At 42.8% G+C, this 13,676-nt stretch overlaps 1 protein-coding gene across 1 annotated transcript in view; it reads left to right on the top strand.

Moving 5' to 3' along the window:
• Window positions 1-8,621, top strand: part of NKAIN4 (sodium/potassium transporting ATPase interacting 4) — a 46,584-nt gene extending 37,963 nt beyond the window's left edge. The window contains exons 6-7 of the mRNA XM_005146789.3: window positions 2,509-2,593; window positions 7,450-8,621. Of these exons, the coding sequence (XP_005146846.1) occupies window positions 2,509-2,593; window positions 7,450-7,459 (95 nt within the window). The 3' untranslated portion in view covers window positions 7,460-8,621. The remainder of the gene's footprint in view (window positions 1-2,508; window positions 2,594-7,449) is intronic.
• The last annotated feature ends 5,055 nt before the right edge of the window (window positions 8,622-13,676 follow it).

Below are 13,676 nucleotides of genomic sequence, written 5' to 3'. Positions count from 1 at the left end.
TTTACTCCAAGTAAGGATCTGATCCGAAGGTTTTCAATCCAAGTGGAACATCTTTAAGACATTCATTAAGTTTGAGTAAACAGCTTTGGTGTTTTAAAGAGCAGCTGGCATGGATGTTAGCTGAAAAACAAGAGCTTTGGGCTCAATGTCTGAAAGTATGTGAAGAATGTTGATTTCAGAGGCGCAAGATGAGCTGCATTGCTTATCTGACTGGTCCTCATGCTTTTCTCTTCCTTCCTGAATTCATTCTGCTGGCTCTATGCATCATTTCTTTAGAGCTTGCCAGTGCACTTAGCAAAGGTGCTATATTGCAAATAGTATTTATTTAATTACCCTATAGCTGTTCTATTAACTAACATATATTAGCTTAAAGAGTTCTGAGCCCCTCTTGAATAGCAATATCATGACAGAGCTCATTCATCTAGCAGGGCTCTGTTAGGAAAGGCAGCCTCATGGAAAGAAGCAGTATCTAGAAACAAAGAAGCTGTTCGTTTCAGGATGCTTATTTCTTCCCCCCAACTAACAAATTCCTTTTCCCTCCCAGCTTCCCAGCTTGGAGTTAAAATGCCAGCTTGAATAATTAACAATGACAAAGCATCAATATTTCACACTCACAGTGGTGGATCCTTCCAGTGACCCGAATAAATTTGAGCTGGGTTTTAATTTTCTCTTCCATTTGTGGTTTCCTTTAAGCATCACTTTGCTGTGCAGCAGGCAGGAATTCTAAGTGCTGAGACACATTCATCAGGAAGCTCAGGCTAACGTGATTCTCATAAGAAAACACAGCAATAGGGATGTCTTCATGCAGAACTGTGGGCAAGAATTCGTTAGGTGTGCTAATGCACTGGAATATATTGCAGCAATGAACCCCAGTTAAGATCTTTTGGAAGTGACTTGGATTTTGAGTGCTCAGATGACAGGAGTTTTGTTTGTTCAAGGTATTAGCCACTTACTGAAAACTGCAGTTTTTTAAGGTTTCCTAATTCAGACATCCTACAACAGAGGTGATACAGTTACTATATAATAACTGGGGTTTTATAACTGGAAACTGTCTTGATTTTAAAAGACTCAAATGTCTCAAAGTGGCTGAGAAAAGGTCAAATATCACTGGAACTCCTGGGGAATTATCCCCCCAGTTAGCTTAAAACCTGTACAGATTTCCCCCATTAAAAAGTTTTTCACTGTAAGGGTGGTGAGGCACTGGAATGGGTTGTCCAGGGAGGTTGTGAATGCTCCATCCCTGGAGCCAGGTTGGACAAAGCCTTGGGTGCTATGTTTTAGTGGGAGGTGTCCCTGCCCATGGCAGGGGGTTGGAACTGGATGGTCTTTAGGTCCTTTCCAACCCTAACTATTCTATGATTCTATGCTTAACTGACAGTTGTCCCAAAATCAGCATCAAGCTACCCATCAGGAAGGCATTTATGAGAATATGCTGATCTTGGGCTTTTAAATACATTTTAATGGTTGGGTTTGGTTTTTCATTTTCAATATATATAGTAATTATTTTTCATATTGTTTGTTCACTGAAAAATACCCCAACTCTTCAACTAGAACTTAAAATCACAGTGCCACCTGCAGGAAAAGAACCCCAACAGGCATTTAACGTGGTTAACATGACTCCAGTTATTTTTAAATGGCATTGGGAAGGGATGGCCTTCACACTCCCAAACAAAACACACTAACAAGGCACCCAAAAGCGGTCTAAGCTGGATCTATTTGAAAGGATTTTGCTAGGTCAGTCCCAAATCACACCACCTCACACCCCTGTGGCCCTGGCTGTGTTGCCCAGCTCAGTAATATAGACTTGGCCTAATTTCAAGGGAACTAAGAGACTTGGGAAATTCTTCTCTGGTTACTAAGGGAATTGTCACTTAAACCTTTCCTCCTTTAGTGCCATTGCTCTTCTGTGAATAGTGGAGAAGGGAAGCATTGTTCCTACTTGTGTACAGTTAAAACCAATGGAGTTGGCAGAGGCGGCATGAAAAATAGAGCTAAGGATAATGAGGGATTTGCAGTTTTCCAATGCTGCTGGTGCCTGGCTTGCAAGGAAGACAAGTGGGGCAAGCAAATTCCCACTTCACTGTAGAACCTTCATGGGGGCCACTGTGGTGCCAGCTTCTCCCTGGCATTCACTCCTAAGTCATTCCTCAGCTCCCTTCCTTCAGCCCATCACTGAAGGGCTTTGTTTGCCTGGGTCTCATGTGAAGTCACTGCATGGTGGTGATGCCCAGAGAGGCTGAGAGCCCCTCGGGTTTCTCTGGAATCCTTTGTTAGCTCTGCTTCAAGTCTCATGGTAGCTCAAGCTCCTCTTTGGCACACTTGCCCATCCCAGAAGAGAGGTCTGCACAGGCAGAGATTCCCCCCAGGCAACCCATAGCTGAACACTCATCCCTCTGTTCTCTCACTGATTTTTGTGTTATACCATGACATGCACAGACTTCTCCTTTCGTTTCCTTTCACCTTTCTGGCCATGTTTGTTTGTTTATTTGAGTTCTGATTTTTTTTCAGTTGATTTCATTGGTGGATTTGATCCATTTCCTCTCTACCATGTCAATGAAAAACCCACCAACCTTTTGTTCAAGCAGACATACCTGTAAGTATCACCTCCTGTGCTAAGAGGCTCCCGTGCCTCTTTGATGGCTCAAGGGTGCCACAGGTTTGGGGTTTTTGCTCCTTGCAGGTTGATTTCTCCAACAGGCTTTTCAGGCACAGAAGGAATAATCAATTGGACACCAGAAGGGATGAATCTGTCTCTGTTCAGCCCCAGGTTGCCAGGGTGAAGCTGGTGTTGCTGTACTTGGCTTGTGGCAGTGCTGTCTGATAGGAAGCAGTAGGGACAACTATAGGATATTATTGCATACAAAGTACCAGATGCCTTTTCCTTAAAGAAAGCCAAGAGAGGCTTTTCAGCAGTGAATGGTGCCCGAGCAGGTAAAGGAGCTGTAACAAAGCAAGAGTCAGCCTCAATGGATGCTGAGTGTAATCCATAGCAATAGCAGAACATGATTCTCAGTCTCAAGGTTAAACTGGAGTCTGTCAGACAGAAAAGATCTTTACTGGGGTAAAATTTATGTACCATCTAGTTATTTAGGCTGTATTTAATCTCTCTGTACAGTCATAACTGAACTCAGCCCTATGCATCCATGCAATTTTGATCACTTACCCTCTTTTTTGTCATCCTCCAGTAATCTCATGGCAGCACCACAGACTTTGACTGTCTTGAGTACAAGATCTCCCGATACCTGCTTGTACTTCCAGTGAATGTGTAGGGTACAAAGCTGACACACACCAGTGAGTTGAATTAAACTGAGCATTAGATGGCCCATATGCAGGATGGCACAGATCTGCTTTGTTTAAATTTGGTTGCCCACAAGAACAGAGGGTTCCATGTGTGGGGCAGAACTCCCTAAGAACTCAGCTGAGATCAGGAAGCTGAAAGGGGAATTGTCCACAGCAGAGATCCAGTGTTGAATTCCACCTTCTGCCCTCTGATAATCCCTCCTCCTGCTGAAGATGCAAGATCTCACTTTCACACTGTCCACTTCAGAGCTGGTTCTTTAGGAGATTCTCAAACATAAAGGCTAGTATTAGCTGTTTAAAGCAGTATTCACTCTGCTGCATTGATACACTTTACATTGCAAGCATTTTTAAAGCAGCTGCTAAAGGAGGTTGCTTTGGGGCAATAATGTTACCAGAGTTCTGCCAAAAAGAAGGATATAAGGATATGGGAGAAAAGCAGGGCTCAGGGAAGAAAAGCTGCCCTCAAATAGATCTGTAGATGCATCCCTCTAACACTGTATAGAATCACTCCCCATTTTGCCACTGCAGCACATGAGAAGCACAGCTTTTGCAAAGCTGTTAAATTCCCTGTAACTTTGGGGGTTCTATAGCATTATACTACAGGAGACTAAAGATTGATTTCCCTCTCATTTTATCACAGTGGGATGGGATTTTCCATAGCCTGCAGAAGCTGTGGAGTTAGAAGCAGCTCCCTGATTTATTAACGTAATGTAGCAGCATGCTGAAGAACCATCACACTTACAGAGCATGGGGTTTGAGCTACTGCTTCCTTAAAATGACCCATTCTGTTGTGAAAGAATGGTACTTAATGAAGATTTCTCTATGGAGAGGTTGTAATAGGAATGGAAACTATCAATGTGAAACTTCAAAGGTCTCAGTAAGACTGTAAGCTACTAAAGCACACGAGTGATTGCGTTGTTCTTCAGACCATCACTTATCTACTGATAGCACAATGTCATATTTCTTCCTGGCTAACAGGAGGTGAAAGCAGCTGCTGAGCAGCAGATAAGGTGACCCTCTATAAATCTCACAGCAGTCACTAAAGAGCAACTTTGGTGTATTTATTTCAGCCCAGCTCTTGCCTTTCCTCTACACATATGAATGGGAGAGAGGAGGAATCTTAACTCACAATGCCATTGAGTTTTGCAGTGTGGGGCATTGAGGTCAAACTTCAATTTATCAAAGAGCTCTAGCTCAGGAATCTGGGCTTTGTGGTTTGAATTCCTTCTTGTTGAGGGAAATATGAATAAACCCAAACCTATTCTGCAGCTACAAACTTGGAGCCCACTGCAGTCACTGACTTTCATTTTAGGCTGGCATCACCCACTGTGCAGTCAGCTGCTCTCCCAGTGACGCACTTGCCTTGCTGCCACAACAGGATCACTTTCCTTCATTCCCTAATGGAATTATCCTATCACTCCAGTTTATCTGTTCTTCTTGATGAGATCACACCCTCCCTCTCCTCGCAATGTGCCCTTTCCCTTGTCCTGGCTTGCATTTTTCCCTAGTCTCTCCAACAATATGGATGTTCATAGATCTAAAAGCCCCACAGAGGACACTGATCTAAACCCATGAATATAGCTTAAGACCAAGACCAATCCCCATAACCTCTGGATCAAGCACACAACCTATGAGTGAGAGAATTTTTAATATACTGTTGCAGTTCAAAGATACTAAAGGGAAACTGCTGTGTTCCTGCTTCAGTGGTTATCAGCTCCCAGACTCAGTATTCAAAATGCATGCCCCATTTCTGGCCTCCAGTTTCCATCTGCTGCACTGAAAGAGGTTTTAAAATACCTGTGCTATTCCTACCAGGAGGAATAAACATGTCCCCAAACTCCTACTGGTAACTGGATTGTGGGCTAGAAGCACCTATCATCTCCCAGCTTTACCATGGTAATCCACTGACTTCCTTGATTTCAGTTGCAAGGCTCCAGTTAGCAGAAAACCTCAGGAATTATGAAGGCAGGTGGTGGCTTTCCTTTTCTAAAAGCCAGCCACAAGAAAAATCAACCAACAGGTTTGCAGTGATGGTTACAAAGGCATGACTTACATGTGCTTCATCACCATTAGCACCTCCAGCACTCATACAGCAACAACAGAGTTTATACATACAGTTATTTCTATTGCAAGTTCCACAACTGCTTCTGTTCTACATTTCATTGACTCTAGAGGGTTTGGTTGTGATAGTTCCTATTTAAGTCACAAGGTTAAGTAACAGAGACTCAAAATTATCAGCAAAGGAATTGCTCTGGAAGTTTTAGCATGTAATAGAATTACCTTCATCTCACTGCTGCTCCCCAATCAAGGCACTGCAGTAATCATTTAACAATAATGTATTAGGATCTTGATAGAAGATAGGTTAAAGTCTTCAGTGCATGAGTTTCTGGGTCAAAGCACTGGCTAAAGGATAATAAATCACATCATGCAAGCCAAAAGTATTCTCCTGAGGCCAAAAGAGAATGTTTCCAATGAGTTCTCAGGAAGGAAAGGCTGAGCTCTTACCCCTCCCTTAGCTAAAGCTTAAGTTCAGGCCCTGCCTGCTTGCATCATTGCCTGTCTTAGACTGCACAAGACAGACTATCAGCTCTGGATTGTTTTTCTTCATGTACAGTAGAAGAATCTACAGGTTTCTACGTCATTTGAGGGGAGGAAGCTTTTCTGGCACTCAGAACTGTGGAAGGGTTAACCAAGAAAACTTTGAAGTGTCTGACTAAAGCTGTTATCTCCCAGTTCCCAGCATGTACCTGCCAAGACAGAAGAAGGCCCAGAGCATCAGGATCATTTGTCAGCACTTCCTGCCTCCTGCATCCATTCAGGCTTTTGACATCATTCTCTGATTGGTTTCAGAAAGAAGCCCTGTGCAATCTCAATTATAAAGCAGAATAGCCCCAAAGCATGATTCTGTATGTGATTTAATGCTAAATCAAGAACCTGCCACATGACAGGAGGTAGTCTATTTATTTAAGAGGTAGAGATGAGCAATGGCTCTTCCTGCTGTTTAAGACTCTCTTTATAAGGCCAGGCAGTGAGCTGCACAGTTCTGAGGCTCCAGTCCATAACGCTCAGACCTGACACTTCAAGTGCTGCATTAATGGCTTAAAAGCTTTGAATTTAGTGGCATAGCCAGATTTCAGCCACTTCCCTTTCCTCAGATCTACCAGTGGGAAGAGCAAGATTGTAACAAAGGGTTCGACTTTTATCAGCTGTAGACTTCAGTATTGACAGGGCAGCAACAGGAGGTGTGGGTTAATTCAATGATCTCAGGCTCCAGTTGGCAATTGCTCACTTTAATACTCCATGATCAATTCTGTTGTGGGGCAGTCATGAGCAGCATTAAAGCACTACGCCCCATACAACAGTGCTCTAGTTACAGGTTAAAAGTAGGTTCTTCAATAGACCAAATGACAGGTAGACAGATAACATTCTTCAATTCAAAATCCAGTCTGAAACACTGGGGGAGAGAAAGAGGGAGCTCCTTTAGGATTACTTTTCCTCCACTCCTTCCAAACTTTGACAACCAGAATACTTTACAGAGGAAACTTATACCTGAATAGGAAAAATCCAGCTTGTTTGAGGAGAGACAACACACAAAGTGATTCTGATTTCCTTTCTAGGTAGACATTTGCCCAAACAATTTGCTGAATACCAACATGAATTTGCAAACTGTTTTGACCAACCTGAAGCTGCATCTTTAAGAGGTGATGTTTCAGCTGAAAAGATTCACTCATCTTCACTGCTGGCTACAGAAGTAGATCTGCTCATAGTGCTGCACCTATGCAAGAAGCACATCACTGCAATTCCAAGAAGCTGCTTGATTCTAGAGATGAACCATAGCTTTTAAAATTCCTAACCAAATTTTAGGTAGTTCCAAATGCTGAGGGTACATACATCTAACACTTTAGCTCCTATCTATTCCTTAGTCTAACTGCAGTACATTCAGGTCTGGTGTAGCATTCTTCCGAGACTTGAAGAGTACTTAACCACATTACTCCTGAGCTCGCAAACCTACTCATCCATAGTTGATCATATCTAAAAACCCAGAAAGGAAAAAAGTGTCTTATTTTGATACCATTTCTATGGTCTTACATAAATTTAGTACTTGCCCCAAACTGATGCCCTGCCTTCACTTTTTTCCCTTCCCTGTAGGCCTGCATAAGTAAGAGGAGCCAGAGGATGGATAAACCTTGCGCTCCAAAGGTGCTGCAAGAAACAATGCCCTGTGGCCTGGATCTTTGGCAGAGGAAATGCAGGATGGTGAACTCCATTCCATTTTTTGTTCCTTTTCTTCTTTCCAACTGCAATGAATGTACATTGAAGAATGGCCATGAGGTTGGGGCTTAATTCTCCAAGTGCCCTGATGAACCATTCCTACCATAGTTTGGTGGTACCAGCTGATAAATGGCACAGGCCTGAAGACCTCCAGCAGAACACATTCACCAAGAGCCTCTCTCAAGAGAGACAGGCGGAGTTGGAGCTGCTTCCTTACGCCATGGATCCATAAAGGAGGAAGCACTGCATAATACCCTGGGACACTGCATATGTTCCGTAGTTAGTTTCTACCCCTTCTTTCCCTTGTTCTGAAAAGAGCCTAAAACCCCTAACACAACTTCATTTCCTCCCTGCCTGGCTAGAACTAGGTGGGGGCTATTTACATTTGAGTTCTTTAGGCTTTTTGAGGTTTTTTTAAGTTATAGATGAGAACTCTTCCCTTCTTCCCTGCCCCATCCAGGACTCCCTCATTCTCTATTCTTTAGACATTGTCAGCACCTTAGCTTAGGCATTTGTCCTGGATTTCAGCATTCAGCAACTTAACTCCTATAATGCTGAACAGCTAAAAACTAGTGCAACCACCAAATCTTTACTCAGCATGGAGCTTTGCCCCATTTCAACATGCCAAGCCATTCTCAGAGCAGCTGTAACGTACTCTGGGTTTGCCCATCTACATAAAATTAACACTGGGGTAGCCATATACACAGCTGAAGCCTGCTACAGGACACTGGAAGAGGCCTAATTCTTCATGGATCGTAGATTTTTGGACCTGCCTTCTTCACTGAGCAGCCGCTCTTATTCCAGGCACAAGACTGGCACCATCCTGATGGGTTTTCTTGTGACAGGATAATTTTGAGGGGAGGGAATGGGCTGAGGGAAAGAGGGAATATAAGTGTAATTAAGTTGCATTAATGAGCTGCAGCAATTAATAAAACAATAAACAATGCAGTTTTGTTAGCTCCATCTCCCAGCATATGAAGTGTCAAGCAGAGACAGAGCACTTGTCACCATCCGTGGCATTCTTTAGCTGGTACATTCCAAGTACTATTGTTATTCCTTGTCTTGCCTAATCTGTTTGAGATGACTTGGCATGAGTGGTGCTTTCCAGAACAGCTAGGGAGACGAGTGACAAGAGAAGTAAAAGAAATAAAACCATTAAGTACTAAGGTAAAGATGCACCCTTCTTGCAGAAGGAGCCCTGGAAGCAAAATCCTCTTTTATAAGCCCAAGAGTAGAAGCACCAGGAGAATCATTTTTGCCCCATGCAAGTTTCCTTCCAGATACCCACTGCAATCCTGACATCCTGAGTTCTAATCAGGTGAAGCTGGGAGTAAATATAATTTCTGGAGGTATTTTTCCTTCCTTCAGACAATAGAAGCAACAGATTTTGTTGCTGTGACAACCTTCCTCCTGGCCTGCTTGTGCCGGACCTATCCTGAGCGCTGTGAGCTCATGCGATGACCCTGTTCTGAGGAGAAACTCATGTCTTCAGTGTGCTATGAGACCAAGGAGCAGCCGAAGGTCTGCTCCAGCGGGTTCCCTTATCTCCATATTCAGAGTGCCCTCTATTGGGGATATACAGCACTTGAAATGCTTCTAGCCAAGGAACACATTTCTGAAGGGAAATCTTCCCATAGAAAAAGGCTCCATCCTTCCAGATGTGGAAAAGCCACAGTTCTCAAAAGTGTTATATAAAAGAATCACCAGAAATAGCTGGTACATTCAAAGCCTTGGAGTCCTGGTGATGTTCAGGCAAGATTCCAGCCACACCAAGCTAAATATTAGGAAGAAATAACACTATTCCAACACAGAGCTGGTTTTGATTTCCCTTATCAGGTTAGCACCTCTGCTTAAACTGTTTTTGTTATTTAGAGGCAAAATAAAGCCAGTGAGAGCCTGAACCCAGACACAGTACCTAGTTTGACATCCTGTTTCCTATGAAAGCTGCTGCCTGGCAAAGACCCACAAATTTATTCCTCTAAGAGGTAGAGAGTTCAAACTACTCAACTAGTAATTTTTCTCCTCTTTGCCAAGAGCTGCATTAATATTACCTTCTTCTGAAGGCAAGATACATCCTTCCACATGGCCCAAGGATAACTAACACCTTAAAGGTACTCAGCAACAAGCCTATAGCCCTGTTGGGTATCCAGGCCTGGAACCAAAGAGAAACAACTGAAGAGGCAAGTGTTCCAGTCTCCACAGTTGCGCTTAAGAGCCATGTACCCAAACTCTGCATGGAGTTCAGATGCAGAATTATTCCCTACTTACATAGCTTCACGTATCAGTCCTTATCCTCCTGCACCCTTACCCCTTCCTCTGCATTTAAGTTTGTCTGGAGGACCCAGATGCTGCCTTGTGAATTCCAGAGGAAGCTAATGGATGGTAGGAACAGTTCTTACACTCATGCCCATCTAATACTGAAGGGCAGAAACAATCTACAACTTGATGCTGCTCTAACATTTTAGGATACCACCACACTCCCTCCCCAGCACAGCATTAGGGTAGAATCAGATACTCAGAGACTGCAAAAGAAAAGAACAACTTTATTCCATGAAAGAGCAGTTAATTCTAAAAAGTCTTATTTCTTTTCCCCTGAATTTCAACTATAGATTGACAAAACTTTCTTTTTATTACATGATAGAATGCTCTATTTCAAACAAAAATTATCAGTTTAGCCAGCAACTAGATGTCCTAAAAAGGAAAGTTTCCATAGTTACCTTCTATGAGGATAGTACCCACCAGACAGGAAAGAACTCTAAGCAGCTCCCAGGAGGTCACCTAGTGACACCAAAGAGGCTGTCATCTTCTGTCTGGGGCAGTCAGCTGAGAGTAAAAAGGTCAAAGAGGCTGCTACAGGCCAGGCTTTTCACTTACACAGTTATGCAGATTTGAGTATTACTGAAGCATTCTGTCAACTGTTGACAGTTCAACAAGGGGTAGGGGAACAGCAAAGAACTCAGAAGGAAAAGCTAAATTCTCCTTCCCACACAATACATTGAAACTAGAATACTCATGAGCAATGGAACACATTTGGTATAAGGACACTGCCATTTGACTCAGACTGACTGAAGAAAGCCAAAGCTAGCAGAATAACCTCTGAACAACTGCTAAGAGAGTTAAAAAGAACCAGAGTCTACTGAAAATAGAGCAGGGATTCATGTGAGAACGCAAGAATTTGGAGAAAGAGAGTCCATCAACAAAAGCTTCTTTTTGGATGACAAAAGGAATCAGCAGAGTTTTTCTGGAGCAGTCCTACAACAGGACTAGCAGAAGTACAGCAAATGAGCCGCTCTTACTAGAAAGACTGTGCATATATAGGAGGCACATTTGGTGAGGTTTTACACTTATACCAATCTACCCTGCAAATAGGATTACTCCAGCAAAGTATCTACTTAGTTCCTGCCTCTGCTGCATTATGAATGGGTTGTACAGACTTCTTTCCCCTTTGGTACATCATAGTTCAGGACATGAAAGTTCTCACTCTGTCCACGATGGGTTCTCTGCAGATAGGACAGAAACTCAGGTTGAAGGCACATGCCCTACATACTACCAGATGGCCACAAGGAACAAACACAATTGAGACATCCCTGTCCATGCACACTTTGCACAACCTCTGCTCCTGGAGGCGTTTGAGCTGTTCTTCTGTGCTCAGCCAAGGCTCATCTTTCCCAAAAAAAAAAAAGAAAGAAAAGCCCAAGCTTTAGTATTTTAACAGCCCCAAAGGAATGGTCCTGTCATCTTAGGCAGTCACACTGCAAGTGGCTCAGCACTTCATTCAGAGACTGACTTAAGATGGCAGAAGAACCTCTCATACAAGCTTTAAGCTGTAAAGCTACAGCTATTCTAGAGTCTCATTTATCTACACATATGTCCCTGCTCAGTCCAGCAACATGTTTTACCAGTGTGTAAATTACCCTGATAAACTGAAGTTTTAATACAATTTTCCATCACAGTGGAACTCTAAACCCTGAATAAGGGTCTCTGCTCAATTACCATTCAAGTTCACACACGTTTCCCTTCAGCATTAAAATCAACTATAACTATCACTAATATCATTACTAGAAAACCCATCCCAATTGTGCTTAGGCTCAATTTCATCACCACTGTCAGCCCAGTGCACCTGATTGTCTCTGTTGAACAGACTGTGCTTCTGCTCTTGAAGATGATGCTTCAGCGCCTCCCTCAGCAGCATCTGTATAACCAGGAAAGGAGATGTCAGTACTGTTTACAAAGAGGAAATACTCTCGCTTTCAGTAGCCCCTTTACTCTGCTGTTAACTTCACACAGAGCCTGGTGACAATGTTCTCTGTGGTGCTTCCATCACTATGCACACTTAACCTCCCTACCAAGATACCCACATCCCATTAAGAGATAAACCAACTTTGAGGAAACAGACAGGAGCCATCAGCTACTCATTCCTGCTCCTGTGCTACTATTTAATCCCACTTCTGGTTTGTGGAAATTTGTTTGGGGGTTTATTTTTCCTTTAGCTAAAGAAATGGCAGACCATGATATAGAGACACTAGCTCTGCAAAGCAGACTTTCTACCAGAGAAAGCCTGTGTGCAACTGCATCTTCAAACTTCACTTGGCTGACTCCACAACACAAGTAAGACAGACACAGATAAGGAAAATATATATTATCTAAACAATTATTGCTATTTTTAATTAAGTCACTGATTCAGTGTTAAACTGACTTGGAATACTTATCCAAGAGGGCTTGTGTCAGCCAGTTGCATCAGATGTGAAATTACACACAAGCCTCCTCCCTGTCTGCTACAGTAAGTCTAAGGGCAGGAGAAAACATTGAGGCTATCTATACCATAGCCCACTGCAGGCAGATATAGTTACTGATAACTCCAGTAATCACAGCTCCCTCAGGTTTCTTTAAAGCAGAACCTCATTCCCAGCCTCTCAAACAAAGGCAGGCTTCTACTCATAATTCCAGTTTAGGAAGAGAGGAGGCAGACCCACAAGACACTAAAGATGAAGTGATGAAATAGAGGTTAAGCACCCCTAGGTATGTGGGTGTGAGGCATACCTCTGCTCTCTGCAGTGCTGCCTGCCTTCAGCACATCAGCAATCAGCTCAGACTCAGAGAGGTAGAAAGTCCCAGTTGTCGTGTGTTTATTCTCTACCGCCCTAAACACGCTTACGACATCAAAGTCCATTGCAATGACATTACACACTACGATAAGCTCCTCCAGGCAAGGAAGAGCCTGACTCACGAAGCACTTCAGACTTTCTGTAAAGCAGTAAACAGATACTTGATCAAAAAGGCTGAATTTTGGGGAAAAAGTAGCTGAAGCTTGAAGGTGTTTTAAATCAAATGGCATTAATATGATCTAGAACATTCCTCAAGCTATCTATATAGCTAGAGCAACATCCAGATCTAGTTTTTACTTCCAAACACAACTCACAAGAAAGTCAAAAGCAATTTCAAATGCAAGAGACTAGGTTTGGATGGTTTATTCTGCTGTACCAATCAACCAAGTCTCCCATGCTTGGCCCCTGTCTAGAAGGCTTATCTTTGTTTTCACATCCCATAAGTCTCAAAATTGCTTTCATGAAGATGAAGTGGAACATCCCAATTGAAGTATGACCTACCTCATATCTAGCTCAACCACTCATCAACAGAGACAGAAGCAGGAAATTCAACTGTCAGTCCATTCAAAGGATTCACTCTTTAAGCTCATCCTCTTGGAGAAGTTTTCAAGAGGATGAGGAATATCAGTTTTCCAGTTATGGAAACCAAATTTCACCTACTTCAATACCCAGGAACAACTGATGAATGCAAATAATCCCCAGGATCAATACTTTCATGAACATCCAGACCCTCTAGCTTGTTCCCTGGTCTCCCAATAAGGATGTTTAAGATGCTGTGGTGTGAAAGACTACAAATAGACACAACATCAAGAGCATGTACAAGTCAGGAGGGTTAGGCAAGCACCCAAAAATCACATGACTATCTAGAATAAATGTTGCTTCTCTTAGACTAAGAGGTCTCACAAGAACAAGCAGCTTTACTTTTGTGCTTGAGACCATTGCCTAAGAAATGAAGGGAAACAGCTTCTAGAACATCAAAACATCTCACAAACACCAGGT

This window comes from Melopsittacus undulatus, chromosome 10, assembly GCF_012275295.1.
Source record: "Melopsittacus undulatus isolate bMelUnd1 chromosome 10, bMelUnd1.mat.Z, whole genome shotgun sequence".
Lineage (NCBI taxonomy): Eukaryota > Metazoa > Chordata > Aves > Psittaciformes > Psittaculidae > Melopsittacus > Melopsittacus undulatus.
This window is presented reverse-complemented; position numbering and strand designations above follow the sequence as displayed.